Source organism: Aythya ferina, assembly GCF_964211825.1.
Source record: "Aythya ferina genome assembly, chromosome: 13".
In the NCBI taxonomy this organism is placed as follows: Eukaryota; Metazoa; Chordata; class Aves; order Anseriformes; family Anatidae; genus Aythya; species Aythya ferina.
This window is the reverse complement of record NC_140311.1, coordinates 16,541,723-16,562,172: the sequence shown is the minus strand read 5'-3', so window position 1 is coordinate 16,562,172 and position 20,450 is coordinate 16,541,723. Positions and strand designations below refer to the sequence as shown.

Sequence of the window (20,450 nt, the reverse complement as noted above, 5' to 3'; positions counted from 1 at the left end):
CACGGAGGCCGGCGGCTGAGGCTTGTCACGGGGAGAAGCCAGCGCCCCGAGGGCTTTCCAGGCATCGAGCCCCATTCTGGGCTTCGTTTTGGCATTCCCAACTGCGGCGCTGTGTTCCCTCCGGCTGCCCGCTCGCCTTCACCAAGCAGGTGAGGAGGTGTGAAGGGTGGTTTCTGTGCGTGCCTCATGTCTTTCGCACCTCGCCTCTCCAAAAGCAGCGCCGTGCCGTGCCGTGCCGCCCCGCAGGACGTCCCCGGGGGCTGCCCGAGGTGCTCCGCCGACCGAGAGGTGTGGGGCCGGCGCACAAAGGAGGCGAGGATCCAGCTGGAAATTAATATTTTATAGAACACCAAGAAAAAAATCAGAGAGGCTAATTACGGTGATAATCATCGCAGCCTCCGGGCATTTCCGTGGAAGTCAGGAGTTGCCCGGGATTACCTCACCCCTTGCAGCAACCTGTGCGGGAGGAGAGCGCGTGCGGTGGTGGCGTGGCACCTGGCATCTCCTCCGGGACCCAAAACTCTTGGCTTTTGGCTCTGGTTTGGCGTGGCTGCCACAGCTGGGGCCAGCAGAGAGCTGGAGTTACGGGTGCTGTGGTTGGGTGCCCACCCCAGCACCTCCTGTGCCACCGAAAGGAGCCAAAGCATCAGTGCAGGAGGCTGTGGGGCTGGGAGGGCTGCCCTGCCCCGTGGAGCAGAGCGGGACCACTGCGCACACACCAGATTTGGGAGCAGAGGAGCATCCTCCCACCCAGCCAGCCCCATGGATGCTCTGCAGCCCAACTCCTGGCACCGTCTGAGCCGCCCCCAGCCCAGGAATGGCCTGGGAAGGGCCGTGCACAACCCACATGATGCATGAAAAAGGCAGAGGTGGTATGCAAAGGCCTCCCTTGGCTGGACCCTCTGCCAAAACACACGGACAGGAGCACTGTGCTGCGTTCCTCTGCCCGTCCCCATGGTGTGGAGCAGATGGCTGAGCTGTGTGGGGTCTCAGGGCACGCAGCCCGCACCCTCCAAGCCTGGCCACGTGTCACCAAATGCCAGGGGACGGGACAGAGCCTCCTGGCACAGCCTCGCCAGCTGGTGGCAACCCAGTGCTGGGGGTGCAGCAGGATTTGGAAGCCCCACAGCTTCCAAAACACCAAAAGGAGAAGCGAGCCTTGCTTCCTGCACCCACGCCTCCAGCCCGATGGGTGACACAAAATCAGACAAGGGCGGCTCCAGCACGTGGCATGGAGAGGACCGAGGCTCCACCGCCCGGTGCCGAGGGGCTTCTTGCTGGGGGCACTGGGCTGATGGCAGCCCCACGGGGATGCCCAGGGTGCGGGGATGTTGTAGGGCAAGGGGGAAGCGTGAGGGAGGCGGCGGCCACAAGGTGACCACAGGGAAGCCGAGAAGATGGTGCCCGAGCCGCTGCCCATCCTCCTGGGCGCATCCTTCCAGCATCCTTCGCCTGGCCTTCTTGCAGGATTTCTGCCTGGGCACTCTGAGCCCTTAAAAAATAAATAAATAAAGGGGGAAAAAAAGAAAGGGAAAAAAAAAAAGAAAGGGAAAAAAAAAATTAAAAATAAAAAAGGAAAAGGAGGAAAAGGAAAAAAAAAAAAAAAAGGAAAAAAAAGGGGTGTATTTTTCATCCTAGGGAAAAAAAAAAAGAAAAAAAAAAAAAAAAGAGGGGGGTTTTCACGCTGCCTGGAAGGGGGCGAGGGGGGGGGGCATCACCTCGGGCTGGGGGGGGCCGGGGCCGCCCGTGCGGAGCGGGGCGGAGCGGGGCGGAGGCGGCGGGGGGGGGACACATGCGCCGTGCGCGCACTGCGGAGCGGCGCGGAGCGGAGCGGAGCGGGGCGGCCCGGGCACGGCGGCGGCCGCAGCCCCGGAGCCTCCCCCCCGACCCCCCCCCGGGTCCCCCCCAGCCCGGAGCCGGCGGAGGTGAGCGGGAGGCCGCGGAGGAAAGGGAGCGGGGGGTGTTTGGAGGGGGGATTTGGGGTCCCCCCCCCATCGCTTTGCAGGTTTTTATCGGGGTGCCCCGCGCTGCTTGCAGGGGGGGCGCTGCTTTGCGTTTTTGGGTGGGGAGGGGGGGGGTCCACCGGTTTGCATCCTTGTATTGCGGGGGTGCCCCCCCCCCCCAGGTTTGTATGGGGGGGCTGGACTGCTCTGCATCCTTGCATGGGGGGGGGGATCCCTGTCACTTTGCAGCTTTTTTTGGAGGGGGGGGATCCTCCGCCGTTTTTCAGCTTTTTTTTTTTTTTTGAGGGGGGGTCCGGGCCTCTTTGCATCCTCGCATGGAGAACGGGGAGGTGGGGAGGGGGTCAGGGCCTCTTTGCATCCTTGCCAGGTGGGGGTGGGCATGGCTTTGCATCCTTGGGGGGGGGGGTCCTGGCCGCTTTGTAGCCTTGTGTGGGGAGGAGGGGGGGGGGCTTTGCACCCACGCACGGCCTGGGGGGGGGGCTGTCACCGTGCACTGCCGCATGGAGGGGGGACCTGCACGCCCTGCACGCCGGGGAGGGGCCCTCGCTTCGCATCCTCCCTCGCTTCCCATTTGTGCACCGGGGGGGCCCCGCTGCCATGCATTGCTGCAGAGGATAACCCGGACCCGTGCATGCCCCCCCCGGGGGTCTGGAGCCCCCCCCCAGCAGGTGCACACCCCGCCAAGGGTGCAGAGCCCAGGCCTCGGCGCTCGGTGATTCAGCTTCTTGCAGGGAGCTTTGGTAACGGCGCTCCAAACTCCAGCTCTCGCTGCCTGGCGGTGGTGTCACGGCGATGACATGCCCACAGATGGGGAACGATGCTTTTTTTTGGGGTAGTTTGGGGCTGTTTCGGTTGTGCCGGGCATCCAGCAGCCGGCCTGGAGACGGGGAGCACAGGACCTGGGCGCGCGGGCAGGTCAGCGATGGCAGAATTAATAATTCATCCCCAAAACTTCAGTGCGCCAGGGCACACCCCTCGATTGCTGTGCTGCCTGGATTTTAGAGAGGCTGCTGCTTTGGGTGAGAAAAAATGGGGGAAAAAAAGGTGTTTGGATGGCATTTCTGTGCCTCGGGAGCATGCCTGGTTCATGCTGGGCAGCACGGCAGGCAGGAGGTTAACACACGCCGTGCTCCTCTGTTGCAAGCACAGGGCACGCCGAGGGCTCTTGCACATAGCGCCTGTGATGCAACCGAGTCCCCAAATGCCCGGCTCCTTTCCCCAGGAGCTGGAGAGCCCACGGAGAAAAGCAGAGCTGAAGCGTATTCTGCTTCGAGCTGTCATCTCCCTCGGCCCGGTTCTGAACCAAAGATGCTCATCCTCCATTTTCCGGTAGATGACAAATCAGCTGGGGATGCCAAGCTCTTGACAAGTAACAAGCAACAGCCCTCGAGCCAAAAGGAGGAAAAAAAAATAAGAAAAAAAAAAAGCCAGAATGCTTTTTGCAGAGCTGCCCATCTATTGCATGGCAATGCGATTTTGCCGGCTGGAGCACGGCTGTTCCCAAGCAGCGAGCACCCGGTGCCCAGAAAGACCCCTGCTGCTTGCTGAGGCTGCCCCACGTTTATCAAAGCGCCTTCTATTTCGGGGAGAAAAAGGCCGGTTTGTTGAGCAGCGAGCGTCCCGTTCACACAGCCTGCCGGCGTGAGAGGGAGAGAGCCAGCCTTCCTTTAATGAGCTGGGCACAGAAAGGGAGAAATGGCATTGAAAGATTTTCCTTTGGTGATGGGGAATCATTAAAAACAAGGCGTGATTCCCGGGCCAGCCGGGATTTTTCCAGCCAAAAAGCACACGGGGTCGGTGCTGCCCTTCCCCTGCCCCATCCCCAGCCCTCCTGCAGACCATGGAGAGTGACAGAGGAGGCTCCCACGTAGCTTCACCCACTCCTTTTCCTCTCCCATTTGCTGTTAGGGTACCCATTATTTTAGCATAGATCCAGAAAACTCACATCAGCTAAAAACCAAGGAAATCATCCCTGTGAAAACCTACTTGCCAATTACTTTCTGGCATGAGCTGGTGGCATAGCTGTAAAGAGACAGTTTAGGTAAAAATATGGAGCCTGCTCGTTTCAAAGCAGCAGGACCAGCTCTTTATTCCAACCACAAGGTAAGGAGGCAGGCGCATTTACAGCATCCTCCTAAGGAGGCTTTTTGGCTAAGGTTTGCACTGCAGAGCCCGGCCTCACGAGGGGTTTGTGATTTAGAGGCAATTTAGCCAAGTGCCGTTCCTCGAGCTGGAGCGCTTTGCAGCAGAAGGGGGAGGAAAAGGAAAAAAAAAAAAAAACACTGTGGCATTTACTAATAAAACTCTTCAGGAATATTTTTAGCCGTGTTATGTCGCACTTCGCAGCAAAGCGCTCACTTGTGAAGCCTCCTGGCGGAGGCAGAGGGCTGGGGGAGAGGTGCAGGCGGTGCTCCCAGCGGGATGTGCTGGGATTCAGGGCAGCCCATGCAGATCTGGCTGGGCAACCGGCTTCTCCTCCGCTTGGCAGGAGGGCCTGACCCTTCCCCTGGCCGTGAAAATGGGAAATGAGCTTGTTAGAGATGGGCTCGGCAGGGGCTGGTGGGCACAGCTCAGCCCTATGGTTCCTGTGTCAGCTGCAGCTGGTCCTCGCTGCCCCAAAGGATTGGGGCTGAGACCACCCCGCTCATCGCATGTGTGAGCCTCCAGCACCCCCAAGGGGAAGGATCAGTGGCCCAGGAGCAGCCCCCTGTGGCCTTTCAGGTCTGTCCCCGTGGCAGGAGCTACTTACAGCACTGAGATCCACCAGGGCACAGCCACAGCAGCACTCAGCAAGCACCCACAGCCCTTGGCCAACCTTAAATAACCTGGCCTGGGGGTGCGGTGGGCCCCAGGTGAGGCTGCTGAGGACGATTATGGGCTGGCAGAGCCCACCTGAGGATGGCAATGTGGCCCTTCACGGCCTGCAGCTGCCCAGGTTTAGTGTCACCGGGGGGTGGCTCTGCCTGGCTGGTGGTGCTGGTGCACCCCTGGCCACCTGCAGCGCTTCCCGGAGCGGTGGGGTCTGCTTTTCAGCCCACACTGGACACGTAGAAGAAATAACGAGTTAGTCTTGGCCAAATTCCACCTGTGCTCAAGGCTCCCCCTTTCCCCTTTCCCATCGCTGGGCACAAGCGGCTCATTAACAGCTTTCTCCCTCGCTTTGGGAAGCGCTGGAGGGAATAAGCTTGGCAGGCAGAATAGCATCTGCCATTGTGCTGCAGGAGCACAATCGGCCCTTTTGGAAGCTCGGTATTAATGATTTAGACACAAGTTTTATGCTGTTTGGTCGGGGCAGCTTGCATTTGCATTAGAAAAATCCCGCCGAGCTGGGGAGCCCGGCCGGGCACTATCAATGGGAAACTGTTCTGCGCAGCGCCGCCGGGGCCAAAAAATGCGAGCTCGGCACATTTCTGGCTCCTGCCGTGGTCGGCATTACCGCGTTGATGCCTGGCTGCCCCGCTCCCAGCTGTTAGCATCGCTGCTGGGAAGCTTCTCCCTCCGCTGCCAAAGCGTTTTACGGGATGTTGATGGAGATGGGGGGGTCCCAGGATGCACAGGGATGGCTAACATGGGGCTGGCAGCATGTGGGGGCACGCAGGGATGCTGCAGGGGGGCGAGCAGGGCAGGACACGGTGGCCTGGTCGGTGTGGTGTGAGCACAGATGAAAAGAAAACCTCGGGGAGCTTTGCAGTCAGCTGGAAATGATGGAATTACAGGCGCTCGCTCGCTCCTCTTTGGGTCAGGGTGTTGTGGGGCCGTCACAGGGGCTGCAGCACGTGGGGGTTTGCTTCTGCTCTGAGCCCAGCTCCGTCACCGCCGTGTCCCAGATAAGTCCCCTGGGGAGAAAGGGGAGAGAAGGGAGGGAATGCAAATGGAAAAAGCTGTTTTGGGGTCGTTTCTTCCTCTTTTTTTCCTCGCCCAGGAGAGTGTGAGCGCTCACCGGCAGCATGCCGCTGGTGAAGAGGAACATCGAGCCCCGGCACCTGTGCCGGGGGGCTCTGCCCGAGGGGGTGACGAGCGAGCTGGAGTGTGTCACCAACAGCACGCTGGCTGCCATCATCAAGCAGCTGGGCAGCCTCAGTAAGTCACAGCTCAGTGTCCCCCGGGGACATCCCCCTAGGGGCTGCTGCCACCCCGCACCGGGGCTGGGGACGGCCAGGGTGCTGGGATGCTGCGGTCGCTCGGCCCAGTTTGATACTGGTCAAAGAGCCCCTGACTGGGTGGGAATTATCCAGAGAATAAAGAAAGGAGGATGCTCAGGTCCAAAGGGAGGGTGTGAGGGTGTTTTAAGACCCGCTTCCCTCCCATTGCTGCTCTCTTTGAGTACTCCTCATTTCTTGACTTGTCTGGAAATAGGACAGTCGGGCTACTTATTCAGGTTTTTAAAACCCTCTTCTTTTAATGCAGAGCACTCCTGGAGCCACTTGAATACTCCAGGTGAAAGATAGCTCTGTATAAAAGGTCCAAGTCTCCACCTGCCTTCCTGCCCCATCTCTGATTCCTGCAGCAAAGGGAAGGACGAGAGCACTGCAGATGCGAGCGGGGACATGTAATAGGGGAAACCTATTTTGCTCCTGAATATTGAATTAAAATAGAAAGAGTGGCACAGGCTCTCCCTCTAGTGCCTTTTTCGCCCCTCCAGAATTAGATAACTTTCTAAAATATGCCCAGAAAGAGGAATGATGTACTTAGGGAGCTGCTGGCATGCAAAAAGTGTGGGGAGGATTTGGTGTCCCCATGGGTAACGCAGTGCCAGGTCACAGCTCATGTGCCCCCCCGGCAGGCCGGCACGCTGAGGACATCTTTGGGGAGCTGTTCAATGAGGCCAACAGCTTCTACATGCGGATGAACTCGCTGCAGGAGCGGGTGGACCTGCTGGTCATCAAGGTGACACAGCTGGACTCCACCGTGGAGGAAGGTGAGGACCACGGGGCGGGTAGCACCGTGCCCGGGGCGGTTTTGGGGCTGGGAGGCACGTGCCTGGTGCCGGGTGCGAGGCCACCCCACATCCATCCCCTCCCCACCCCGTGCCCCCAGTTTCTCTGCAGGACATCAACATGCGGAAGGCGTTCAAGAGCTCCACGGTGCAGAACCAGCAGGTGGTTTCTCGCAACTCCATCCCCAACCCGGTGATGGAGATGTACCAGCGCTGCGACAAGCCCCCGCCGCTCAACATCCTGACGCCGTACAGGTGGGGCAGCCCCTCCGATGCTCCTCAGAGTGTGGGGAACCCATGGGGACCCTTCCGGGAGAAGTGCCAGGGTGTGCAGCCACTTTGCTGCTTGGTGAGGGCTGGAAATGCTGTTTTCCCCGTGGCTGTGCCACCACAGGGCACCTGGAACGGGTGGCCCCGCACCACAGAATCACCTAGGTTGGAAAGGACCTTTGAGATCATCGAGTCCAACCATCAGTCTTGCATGTGCTATAGCCCTGGTGCTAATTTGCGATGCCTGTTTTCAGTTGTGGTGCCTAGAGAGGTTGTGGACTTCCTTGGAAGTCTTCAAAAGCATTGGGACGTGGCCCTGGGCAACCCGCTCTGCATGGCCCTGCTGGAGCAGGGGTTGGACCAGGTGGGCCCAGCGGTCCCGTCCAACCTCACTCATTCTGTGGTTCTGTGAACCTGACCTCCCAAATCCCACCACTTAATCATGTCCCTTAGTGCCATGTCCGCAGGATCCTGATGTGGTGAGGTAACCACAGCGCAGGTAATCACAGCTCCGTGTTGGACATGCTCATGGAGGTCCACCAGCTTACAGCTGTGATCATGCCAAACTTCCCTATGGGGGGAAAGGGGTCTTCTCCAGAAGAATGATGGGGTCTCATTTGGGGGAACAAATGCCCAAGGCAGCTGCCCCACTGTCCCTGCTCGCAGTGGAGCCCTTGGGCTGTGAGGAAAACCTGTGTGGAAAGCCCCAAAAAGGGCATGAGGTGGGACAGGGTAGGGACCAGGGGATGCTGGTGGAACTGGTGATGGTGGGCAGGGCTGCGGGGGGCATCTCCATCCATGCACTGCCATTGCTAGCACTGAAATGTTTTTGGGATCCCCTCCCCAGTGCCTCATAGCCTCTTCTTTTCCCCCCAGGGATGACAAGAAGGATGGCCTCAAGTTCTACACCGACCCCTCGTACTTCTTCAACCTGTGGAAGGAGAAGATGCTGCAGGCGACAGAGGACAAGAGGAAGGAGAAGCGCAGGCAGAAGGTAGCGGGCGCAGGGAGGGCACCGCGCTGGGTGCAGCGGGGCGATGCCCCCCCAGGCGTCACCCAAGGGCTGCAGGACGTGGGGTGGAGGTGGATCTGTGGCTCGTGTGCCCCCAGGAGCAGCGGCTGGTGGAGGACTCCACGCGGGAGGTGAAGAAAGTGCGGAAAGCCCGCAACCGGCGCCTGGAGTGGAACATGATGGCATACGATAAAGAGTTTCGGCCCGATAACAGGTTCTCACCATCCCCATATCACATGGCGTCATCGGAAGGATCACTGTCCCCAGACAATAGGCAGGTTTTACCTATTACGCCTTCAGCTCACTGGGTTTCCTTTGCTTTTCGGCATTTCTGGTTGTCTTCTTCTTCATCCTTGGGGGAACGCACTTCTGGTTGTCCTCTGTCCATGGGGGAAGGCACCGCCCGCAGCAGGAAGGGTTTGGGGGCAAGGAGGGGGTGATGAGCCCGTGCCCTTGTAGCTTCAGGCACAGCACCATCCCGGTGCCCAGCGGGGTCGCATCCTGGACCTTGGCATTGGGATAAAGTCAGAGAGCTCTAGGAGCCAAGGGAGGAGACTGGTCCAGCTCCGTTGCATCCCCTCCTCCCCTCCCTGCCTCCTTGTCCATCTCTGCTTTCTGTCTGCTTTCCTCAACCCCCCAACACCCCAAAACCTGCTCCTTGCCCACCTCGACCCCTCCCGCCCGTACGACCCTTGGCTTTTCCCCTCGCCGTAGGTCCTATGCCTCGGACGCCGCCGACCACTCGTACCCGGCGAGCCCCAACCACCCGGCGCAGCTGCTGGCCCCCGCCGCCCACCTGCCGGCCGAGCACAAGGAGGGGGTCCTGGCGGCCGTGCCCCCCCAGGAGCACGTCTACCGCCCGCCGGCGGGCAGCCGCCAGAACAGCCTCAACCGTGCCCAGCCGCCCCACGCGCCGCAGCCCCCTGAGGCCGTGCTGAACGGGCCGAGGCCGCACTTGGTCAAGGATTTTGGGTAAGTCCCTAGGGTTTGGGGCAAAGAGGGGCATCCGGTGTCGTTCCTCGTGTTGCTGACGCCTCTTCCTCCCTCACAGCCCGCAACCGGTGCCGATGGCAGAGTACTTTGTGCCGCCCGCCCCGCCGCCCCCGCCGCCCGTCATCCCCTCGGCACAGACCGCCTTCGACAGCCCCATGGCGGCCCCCACAGCGCTGCCCCCCGGTGCGGCCGCTCCCCCATCCTACGCGCCCTCGCCGCCACCCCCCGCGCCGCCCGGCCCCTACTCTGCTTCCCCGCCGCAGGCCGGCCCCATGGGCCCCCCCGTGGCCCCGCCACCACCACCACCGGGGCCCCCTGCGCTCGCTGCCTCGCCGGCACACTCGGTGTCGCCGCCGGCCCCTGCTGCCGAGCCGCGGAAGCCGGCCATCCCGCTGATGCCCATGAGCGACGCCCGGAGCGACCTGCTGGCAGCCATCCGCAGGGGTGAGGCGGGGTGGGGGGCTCTGGTACCAAAAGGGGGCTGTGGGACAGCTGGGAAGGGACTCTTTGTTGGAGGGTGTAGGGATAGGGTAAGGGGTGATGGCTTAAAACCAAAAGAGGGTAGGGTTAGAGGAGGTACAAGGAAGAGATTCTTTAGCTCTGGGTGCCCCATCCCTGGCAGTGCCCAAGGCCAGGATGGATGGGGCTGGGGGCAGCCTGGGCTGGTGGGAGGGGTCCTTGCCCATGGCAGGGGGCTGGAATTAGATGGGTTTTAAGGTCCCTTCCAACCCAAACCCTTCGGTGATGATTCTTTGACTTGGAGCATCACTGCCAGGGAGGTGGGACCTGTCTCTGGAGGTGACCTGGGGCACCACGGCAGCACTCCTGGGCCCTCGGCCTCCTTTCAGACTGCAGCTGATGCAATTCTCCAGGGTCGTTCCCATTCCTCCTTCCTGCTCAGTGCAAATCTTCAGGTCGAACAGAAGATTTGGCCCCCAGGAAGCTCCAACACCCTCAAGGTTGGGTGGAAGCCAAGGAGGACGGCTATAGCTTAGTGATCACACACAACTGCCCCCCTTCCAGCCAGCCCATGTAACTGGGGGTGGTCACACGCATTTATGGGTGATGCTGCCCCTAAAGCCCTTCCTTTCCTAACGCAGGGATCCAGCTGCGGAAAGTCCAGGAGCAGTGGGAGCAAGAGGCCAAGAAAGAGCCCGTGGGCAATGACGTGGCCACCATCCTGTCCCGCCGGATCGCGGTGGAGTACAGCGAGTCGGACGACGACTCGGAGCTGGACGATAACGAGTGGTCAGACTGAGGGGGCCGGGACCGGGCTGGCGGGGAGCTGCTCCGCTCCAGGTGCGTACCTGGGTGCCCACACCCGCCATCAGCCCCGCTAATTCAGGAGCTTTTGCTTTTTACACCATGTCGAAAACCATGTCGGGCAGCGCTGGAGGCTGTGCACGGGTAGGACGCGCCTCCGGGGCGGTGAGGCCAGGAATTAGCAGCACCTCCGCGTTTAATGATGCTGGAAATGCTCTGGCACTGGTAATGCACGGCCACAGGGTGGCTTTGTTAGGGAAACGACACCACGAGGCAGTAGGGCTTTTGCAGCTAGATGTTAAACGCGTAACGGGGAGACCGAGGTGTTCGCAACCTCTGAGCCCGTTCCCATCCTCGGGACCAGATTTTTGGGAGAAAAGCGTGAAGGCAAGGCTCGTGCAGCTGGCGCACGTGTGTCCTGGGGGCAAGGGGCTGGGGGCCACGTCCCAAAAGCCCTGCAACCCTTGGCCTGACTGCTAAAACACTGCTGTTTTATCTGACAAAAAAAAAAAAAGAAAAAAAAAAAGAAAAGAAAAAATGCTGCTCTTAGGTAAACCCAAACCACTAAAACAGAGCGATGCTCGGTCTCGCTCTCTTGATTTGCACTTTGTAGCCCCACTAATGCCACTAGTACAGTCAAGGACAATCCCGTCCCAGGGCACTGGCCTGATGCCGCCTGCTCCTCGTCCCCAAAGCACGGCACTGGTGGGGAGTGCAGGAACGGGGCCCCGCCACCGTGCCAAAAATACCAGTTTGCTCATCAAAATAGAGCATGATTCATAGCTGCCTTTTCACGCAGCTATTAAGGGAGGATTCACAGGGCTGGGGGTGCAGAACAAATGGGTGTGAAATACTGAAAATATCGCAGCCAGGGGTGAGGATCTGCAGAGGGCTGGAAGAGGCTCCCCACCAGCAGAGAACGGGCCAGGAACAGGCGCGGAGCCATCTGACACAGCCACCTGGCCCTCTCTCGTATTCCCATATTCTGTGAGCCCCAAAATGGGGGAGAAACCTGAATCCTACCCATTGCATCGCTTTTGGGGACTTTGTGCCCACCTCCCCAGCAGCTGGGTAGGTGAGCACATCGGTAATGTTCCCAGTCCCTGGGAGTGAATCGACCTGTAAAGCAGATGGGAGGATTTGGCTGGGACCCAAAAGGCTCAGGGAGGCTGATGCTTCCTTATATCTACCCTGAGAACTGCTGGTCTTGAACCCTGACTATGTGCTCGTTTCTCCTCAGGAGAAAAAGAGAGACCCTCTGTTGTGAGATACAATGAGCATAGCCCCCAGCTTAGCTACTAAGAAACATCGCCGTGAACCCTTGCCTGTGCTGAGCGACACAAAATAGCCTATCAGTTTTGTTTAATGCGACACTTCCCATTTCTCTGCACCCCACTGACTCCTCCAGATGGGACTCCAGCAGCATGGCAGGCTCCTCTCCCCCCACCACCACAAATTCGGCCACAGTGTCTGGCCCAACAGGCATCAATGCAGTGCTGAGCAGGGCTTGGGCCAGGTGCAGGAGAGGGCCAGAGTGTCTGGGGAAGGATTTAAGGTTGGAAGCGAAGTCTGTTGGTGCTGGCAGTGGTTCTGCACCCATTTCTGCCCTGTCACGGGCCACAGACCTGCATTTGGTTCCCTGTTTCCTCCAGGGAAATGCCCCTTGGCATCAGCATGGCTGGAGGAGCTACACAGAAAGTCCGTGGGGTTTTGGTCTGGTCCTGGTGCCCGTCCCACTGGACCCACCACCATGTCACAGCGGGGGTCCCTTTGCAGAGCAGCTGGGATGTGACCTGGAGAGAGATCAGAAGGAAGCCTTGTTTAAAAAAAAAGAACAAAAAACAATCCAGAGTAACATTTAAGCAGCCAGCTGTTGGTACTTAGTGTGGAACAGTGTTAATACAGAGGCAAGCACTGTGCTGTTTGCATGTACAAAGAGAATGGTTATTGGGGTAATTCAGCAAGAGATGAATTCCCCTGGAGGGAACAGCAAGGGGCTGCCCTGAGCCATTGGGGTGCTTGTGGGGACCCCGTGCAGTGCTGGGATGCTGCCAGGACATCTTGTTATCACACGGGGACAGGGAAGGGCCTTGGGGACGTGTGGGGCTGGCTCGTCCCTCAGGTCTGTGGGCATCCCCGTTCTGGGGAGTAGAGCTGTTGTGGCAGGGGCTGGAGAGGAGCCGAGTGCCCCCACAAGGCCAGGTCTTCCCCCAGGCTCTGGCTGTGCTCTGGCACAACAGCCATGCAATAACTCCAGAGGGACTTGCTGTGGTAGCACCCAACAGCAGCAGGAGTTTGCAGGGACAATCCGGACCCACCACCTCCTAGCAACCCTGTAGTGCTGGGGGCTGGAGCCATCATCCATGCTGTTATTAGGGTCAGTGCCATCGCTTGGCAAAGCACTTGACAATCACACACTGAAGCCTTGCTTGCCCTGCATGGGTTATGTTGGTGGAGCAGCCTCACGGTGGCAGAGAGCAGGGCTCACCCTCATTTCTCACAGCTTTACATTCTTACACCATTCTTGGGTGTCCCAGCACATCCTCACCTTTCACACTCTGCCCAAGGAAGCTCCCAGCCCCTAGTGACCATCCCCTTTCACACAGCAAGCCAGCAGGACTGTACCCTCCTGGCACTGCCCACTGCTTGCAGTCACCCTAATCCAGCTCTTCCCAGGCCTCGGCTGCACTGAAGCTGTCTTGATACCCCAAACAGGCAGATCCATGGGTGGCCTCCCCAGATAGACGTCCACATTGCAGCTCGTTGCTCTGGTTTCTCATGTAGTTGGTGAAGAGTTGACCAGTACAGGCTGTGGACACCCATTTCTGGCCCAACCATAGCACACGTGCTCTCCCCAGCTCTCCTGGCAGCATCGCAGGGCAGATGAGCAGCACATGGTGGCACTAAGAGCCCCAGTCACACTCCTACAAGGCCAGCTCTGCTGGCAGAGCAGCCTCTGTGGTGCCTCGACACGCTCAGGCACCTTTGAGGATGACCGTCTTCATTTTAGACATACTCACCTAATTTCGACCAGGTCACCTCTGAAACCCAACACGAGCTCTTTGGGTGGTGTGGGCCAGGCTAGCTCTGCTGGAGGTGGTTGTGCCGTGCTAATTAACTCTGGCTGGCTGACCCATATGCTGCACACTCTGTGTTTTGTACATATGTGCCTATTTCTGTATACTCCTCCAAAAGTAGGCCATGCCGCATTATACAACCTGAAATGCTCAAATCCCCATGTGGGCTGATATAAAAGTGAATATTTAAATATTTTTATCTAACTTGGCAGCCATTAAAAAATACAATCCAGGTCACAGATGATTGAATTGCTCCTCTCTCTCAAGTGTACCCGAAGTGGGCTGAGGAGATCCTTCTGTACATTAAGGGATCGCGTTCCCTGCAAAAATACGGCAGTGACGTTTCGTTGCCAGCAGATAATCACAGAGTGCCAAACATTTAATGAGCCCAACCAATCTCCTGAGAGCTCCCCTTGCCATTTTATCTGCCTTCTCCTCCTTGCCAATTTATGGGCACAGATTAAAAATAATAAATAAAAGGCTGCCAACAGGGGGAAGTATATTCGGTGTGCATACAAATGAATTAGGCTTGAGTCAACCAAAGAATAAATAAGCTGGTTTGAGTCTGCTTAGAGATATTAGCAGAAGACTCTAGTCCCCGAGGTCCATCAGGAATCTCTCAGGCACCTCAGGTTTACCTGATGAGGGACATTTTGGAGACTGTGGTGCCCATGGTACGCTGTCTGTGAGGGCTGTGTCAGCTCTGAAGTCTGGTCTAGCTGAAGTCTCGTGAAGGTCAGTGGAGGTTTGGTAGTGGTCACATCCCAGCTTCTCCTTGATTTCAGGTGAGCTTTGGGCTTGCTGTTGGTGCTGGCAGCTTAGAAGATAAGTGTCCTGAAGGAATCAAAAGGCACTGGGTGGTTTCTAGTTTGCCACCCTAGGCAGAGACCTGGGGAGGAGCGAGCATCATTGCCTATGGGGGCTCCTGATTTTGCACTTATGCTTGCCACCAGGATGAAGACTTCCTGGGCAAAACAAGACTGAGCACAGCTTCTCCAGAGAGCTCCCTCCAGATAAGAGCCCTCAGATTTCCTCCCACTAATTTTTCCACGTGTGCGTCCTTTTCAAGGCCCTGACAGCTGAAACAGAAGCTTGCAGACTCCTCTGGGAGCAGAGCATCAACACCTTTCCTGTAATGACAAAAGGAGGTTTCACACAGAGGGAGACAGGCTTTGCAGCAGCAGAGGTGCTGTTTTGGAGGGTGCTTTCCAGAGGTGTGTGGCCAGCAGGAGCCCCACACCATGTCCCTGGGGATGGAGCACGGAGGGCAGCTCTCCCCATCCGCTCGCTGAACATCCTCCAGCACAGGATGCTGGCAAGGGGAGCTTAGGCTGGTTTTGGAGGTTTTGGTTTTTATCATTCCTGTTTTTCTCTAGTAGTAGTTACTTAGGGGTAAAGTTTTCTAGACTGGCATGTCACTTTACAGAATAACAAAAAAAAAAAAAAAAAAAAAAAAAAAAGGACAAGAACTCTGTCCTGAGGAGCTTACAGTTTACAGCAAAGACCATATGACCTGCACTGCACTTTAGAAGCCACAAATGTACAATTGCGCTCATACCCATGAATTTACCCTCCCGACTGGGCAGCAGCACCTCAAGGACCGTTGTCCCTTCCCTTGGTGACCCCACAACCAGTACCACAACCACATCCCCCTGCCATCAGGGAGGCTCTCCAATCTCCCCGCCATCCCCCCACAGAAGTGCCTGAGCGAAGCATGGGAGTGACAAAACCAGCGTGTTTTGCCCCCATATAGGTGGCTGTTCCCTTGGGGGTGCCTTTTCCAGCCTCCCCCCATGCCACGTGGGGCTGTGCTCCTCTGGTATGCCCATGCAGTCCATGTGATGCCCTCCTTCAAGGGTTTATACCTAAGCCTAGGCTTTGAAATGCTTCAGTCTTTGAGAACCAGAAGGGATTTTTTTAGTGAATCCAATCTTTTAACAGATCCCAGGCTCACTCACATAGGCTTCACTTTCTCCAGGTGAGAGTTGTGCTTGCATTTTACTGGGAAGACAGGGAAAGGACATGCTTCAGAGGGAGGATTTTCCCCAAAGCTTTCAGTTCCCTGCCTACAGAAGGGGCAGCAGGAGGTCCCTTGGCTGGGGACCATCCTGGTGGTGGCACCAGGCCAAGGCAGGGCCTACAGCAAGGGACAGGCTCACACTGCAGGATGCCCTTAGGCTCTTCCCATATGGGACACACTTGGCTATGGTGTCCCTTGAAGGACACGTTGATGTGACATTATCAATCTTAATCTCTGTCCCATGCTGAGACAGGGCTCTGAGGCCATGGAGCCCTCCATAACACCACACAATGGCAGACCAACCATCTTCCCCTTCCCCCAGGGACATCTCTCCTCACAGAGGTCCCTCGATAGCCTTGTGCTTTTAGCAGGACACGCTTAAGTCTGCTGTTGACTGTTGTGTCCGGGGTCTTGTGAGCCCTTGTGGTGGGAAGTGAGCCCTGCACTCCTCACCTGTGGAGGCAATGTCAAGGGACCATGTTGGCCCTGGGGGACTGGCTCCATGCTAGAATTACCACGGAGCTGAAGGCACTGAAATGGTAGAGGAAAGGGAAGGAAATCAGCCTGTCATTTTTGGGTGGCTGGTCATACTCCCACCACTCTGTGCAAGAGTATCTCAGGTAGGTTAAAAAAGGAAGGGCAGCAGGGACAGCAGCCTGGTCCCCATGCCACTGTCAGACTGAAACAAGGGCTGGGCCTGAGCTGTGGCAGCAAAGTTAAATCACATCTCAGGGAAGGTGAAGATGGAGGGACTCAGACAGGTTTCTGCCACAGGAGGTCTTTGAGAAGTAGGTAGATGGACACCAGGGAGAGGGGCACAAGCTCTGAGCCTGTCTGGGGCCAGGGAGTGGTGTGAAGGTGCCTGTGGAGCACCTCATCCATCCTGGTGGGTCTGCGGTTCTGCCTCATCCCCTTCTTCAGGCTTGTAGCACCACAACCTGCAGAGCCACCCTAGCAACCTGGGTACATCCCCCCCAGCTTTGTTGCTCCTTTGCTTTTTTTTTTTTTTTGACCCTCAAATATAATAAAGATTAAGCATACTAGATTAAGATGTGAACTTTAAGATGTGAACTAACAGCAGAAAATCAGGACATGCAGCTGGCACCACTGATGTCCACAGTTTGCAGTGTGTATGCAACACTGGCACCACAAGGCCAGCACCTTAGAAGTTACCCATGGATTTGGGGTAGCTCAGCTGTGGGATCTAAAAATAAACAAACCCCCCACAAAAATAAAACCAAGGGAAAAAAAACTTACACAATTGCCAGGAGAAAAAAAAATCCATTCTGCCTTCTTCTGCTAGAGAAGCAAGAGAAAAATCAGAGCCCGTGTTATTTCCCAGCTAGCCACAAAAAAAAAAAAAAAAAAAAAAAAAAAAAAAAAAACACAGAGCAGTTGTCACCATAACACTTCCAAAATTGGGTTTATAAGAAACCAATTCACAAGAACAAAACAAAAAGCACACCAAGTCCTACTTCAGCAGGGTCTCCTGCCCTTGTAGGAAGGTCTTTTATCCCTGAAGGCCCCACCTCAGCTCAGGTGCTTCAAATCCCATGAATTTTCACCCATTTTGGGTGTTTGTGTATGCCTGATGCCTCAGCTGGGAACACTTCCCCAGCAGAAAGTCACTTGCCATGGAAAAACTAACCATACAATTCCTGCATTAGGAATAAAGTGGGATTTGAGCCCAGTGAAGTTACCGTGATGCACGTGGAGGGACTGTTGCTTCCTCTAGAGGTGCTCTGGAGGAGCAGGAGAGGTGCCACTGCTGGCCTCCCAAAAGCCATCCTGGTATGAGCCTGGATTCCAGAACCACCACCAAAGCTGGTTTTACCCTGAGAAGCTCCAGCTCTGCATTCAGCTCTGTCCAGTTTCCCACAAATGGGGCCTTTGTGGTGCCTTTCCTCGCAGATCAGAGCAGTTTAGGACAAAGAAAGAAAATCCCCACCAAAAAGAAACCTTTTGCTCTGAAACGCATTTTTAGGGCTGTTTTGGGGTTGATGGCTCCTTGTTTTAATAGACTCCCTTTTGGGGGCTTGCCTGGGGGATCCTGAAGCAGAAGCCCTCCAGTGTGAATTTGGGTCGGTGACGCAGCGCGGATCCTGCTCCAGGTCAAACATGGGGCTTGCAGGAGGGGAAGCTGGCAGGCAGCGGGGTGGGATTATTGTTGACACAAGTGCCTTTTCTGGAGATCCCCACTGCATTTCCAAGGAGCTCCTGGGGGTTTGGAGCAGTGGGTGGTGGAAGTCCGGCGGTGAGCGTGCCCGTCCCCTGCCAGGGGGAAGGGGCAGAGCATTTCTGGGCACTGGTGTGTGTTTGTGATGCTCGGCCTGCCCTCGCCCAGGCGTAAACCTGGACAAAACCCTGAGCTGTCCACCAGGATTCCTCCTTCCCTGCACCTGAGATTTTATCCCAGGGCAGTTCTTGCATCAGTTTTTACTCCAATCTTGGCCAACCTAAGGGATACCCGCTCTGGCAACCACACATCTCTGGGGGCAAAAACAAGCATTGCACCTTGGGCAGGGGACAGACCCCAAAAGCACACAGCAGGGCTGCGGGAAGGGCAGAAAAAAGAATCCCTGCTTTGCTGCAAGACATGCTCCTGCTGGTGGGTTTGTTCCAGGATGTATGCTGGGGAGCCTTTCTCCTCCTCCCACCCCCAGATGCAGGACTGAAGCCATGGGTTTCCACCACCTTCAGCAGGAGCACGAGCACCTCTGGGAAAGGCTGGCAAAGGGCATTTCTGCCTCCCCAACCCTGCTGGAGAGGCTCAGGGCAGGGTGTCTCCAAGGGGAAGGCACAGTGGCATGTCAGGGACAAGGACAATGTCCTGGTGGCACCTCGTGCCTGGCATCGGGGGGGCTCATCAGTTGGCGGGGATGCCCTGATGCTCCAAAAGGCTCATTTTTTTTTAATACCGGCAGACATACCACCAGCTTTTCCTTCAATTTACCACTTGATAGAAGCAGCTGACGGGAGACGGCCATCTCTCCCATGGGAGGGTCACACATTGCAGGCCATAACCTGATTTCCATTATTATATAGTTGACATTAAAGAAGAAAGAGTCGTTCACTGTCTAATGGGGTCTTTTAACCACGTGCACTTAGTCAATAGGTGAGTAGATGTTGCTGCTTGTATCTATCTACCGTACACAGTCGCTACGTGTGAACAAGTGTATTTCTCCCCGGTGTTGTGGGTGTCCTGCCTGTCGTGACACTAGGACGGAAAGGTAGGGACGACGCTGGTCGCGGGACGAGCTTTCTTCTGTACAGCGTAGAGAGGAAGCCTGCGGAGAGCCGAAGCACCGCTTGTAACTACATTTGTTAAAACGTCATATGACATAATCCCGAACTGTTGACACTTTATGCATGTGCTAATTAAAAAAAAAAAAAAAAAAAAAAAAAAAAAGTAAAATAAAGATTTTAAGAGGTTAAAGTATATTTCATTTCGGCTTCTTGTCAGCTCGCTGAGCCTGTGTGCTGCGGGAAGAGTCATCGGCCCCGTGATGCTCGGATTTTTATTAGAGGCCAGGGGCAGAGGAAGCAGCGCAGAGCTGTGATATCTCTGTAACCCTTATTTTAGAGAAACCAGCTCTCAAAGATCTATTAATTCCCAAGGGTATGTAATCCCTGACCGCCTGGGTAATTAGATGGCAGAGGACGGCCTTCTGCTGGAAAAGCCTCTGTCCCGGAGGCTTTGCTGAAGGCTCCAAAGGGATGCATGACCCGGGGTGCCCTTTGCCCAAAACCCACCCAATCTGCCCCAAATTGTCTGAGCCCAGGTCAGGGAAAGCGTAAACCTGTAGTAGCCTGGGTTCAGCTGAAATGAAGACACAGACACACGCGGTTTGGCACATACCTGGGCCAGGAGCCCAGGTCTTCAAATGTGTTTATTTTAACACCCTCTCCCCCCGTTTTTGGATAGCCTCTTGACAAATCACTTTAACAGTTTTATTTACAGTAAGAAAAATAAATTACTCTTACAGATGAATGTATAATATTATACACAATAGAGATACAGTGCAATAACAGCATTGATTTGCTTTCACTCGCTCATAAAGTGCGTCGTAGGGGCTTGACTTTACCATGACCGAACGGTAACTGCACATTTTCCTTTGAGATCAACTCTCCCAGTCAAGTTAAAACAGTTACATCAAAATAATTTGCTGTCCTGATTGCTCTGAAGCGTCCTCGTTGCTGGGAAAGCAGATGTGATGAGAGGGGAAGGAACAGCAAAGGAACAACCTTGGTTTAGACACAATTGACACCAAGCAGAGTTTACAAAGGTGATTACTTCTGTCCTCAGCCTCTCCAGTGCTTTATCCTACAGCGTTTTTTGGCTGGCCTTAAGATCCTTTTCCTTATGACAGTCATTTGTAGCCCAAGCCGATGGGTTGGCAAGTACAGCCGGAGGGACCTGGCTTTGCTAAACCATTTCTGAGCTTGGAGCTGGGGTCAATCCCCATTCACAGCCTCCAAAATTCACATCCCCCAAATCCAGGGGCAGAGGAGTGGTGGGCCACCCGTTGTGACGTGGGCTGGCTCTGCTGAACATCTCCTTTATCTCTGCAATGCTCCGTGTTGCAAAGTTTTCCAGCGGGAGTGGGAAGGCTCAGGTCTGCGGGTGGCCAGGGCAGGGGCAGGGCAGCTCTCAGCGAGTTTGCAAAAAGCAATGGGACTTTTAACAGAAATGGTGCAGATGGCAGAGACGGAGCTGTTAGCAGCAGCACGGCCACCTCGCCCCGAGAAAAGGTCGTGCGAGAATGAGAGGAGTTGCAAAGGGACACCATGTGCATCGAACAATTACTCCTGACAATCAAAGGTAGCTGCTGATTAGTTGTTGACAAGGAAGCAAGCACTTGATGCTGGTCAGTACACATCAATACAAATGATTATCAAGATCATTTTTAGAGAC

At 56.1% G+C, this 20,450-nt stretch overlaps 1 protein-coding gene across 2 annotated transcripts; it reads left to right on the top strand.

Annotated features, from left to right (window-relative positions):
• Nucleotides 1-1,893: 1,893 nt before the first annotated feature.
• LOC311443723 (actin-binding protein WASF3-like) lies at nt 1,894-18,951 on the top strand. 2 transcript variants are annotated; one of them, XM_084534095.1, is made up of 9 exons: nt 1,894-1,925; nt 5,887-6,044; nt 6,748-6,882; nt 7,002-7,155; nt 8,047-8,164; nt 8,281-8,456; nt 8,897-9,154; nt 9,234-9,619; nt 10,276-18,951. In XM_084534095.1, the coding sequence occupies exons 2-9, from the start codon at nt 5,912-5,914 to the stop codon at nt 10,431-10,433; spliced, it is 1,518 nt and encodes a 505-aa protein (XP_084390221.1). In that variant the 5' UTR covers nt 1,894-1,925; nt 5,887-5,911; the 3' UTR covers nt 10,434-18,951. The 2 variants fall into 2 exon arrangements, with proteins under 2 accessions (XP_084390221.1, XP_084390222.1); XM_084534096.1 differs by lacking the exon at nt 1,894-1,925 and adding an exon at nt 5,077-5,213.
• Nucleotides 18,952-20,450: the final 1,499 nt, after the last annotated feature.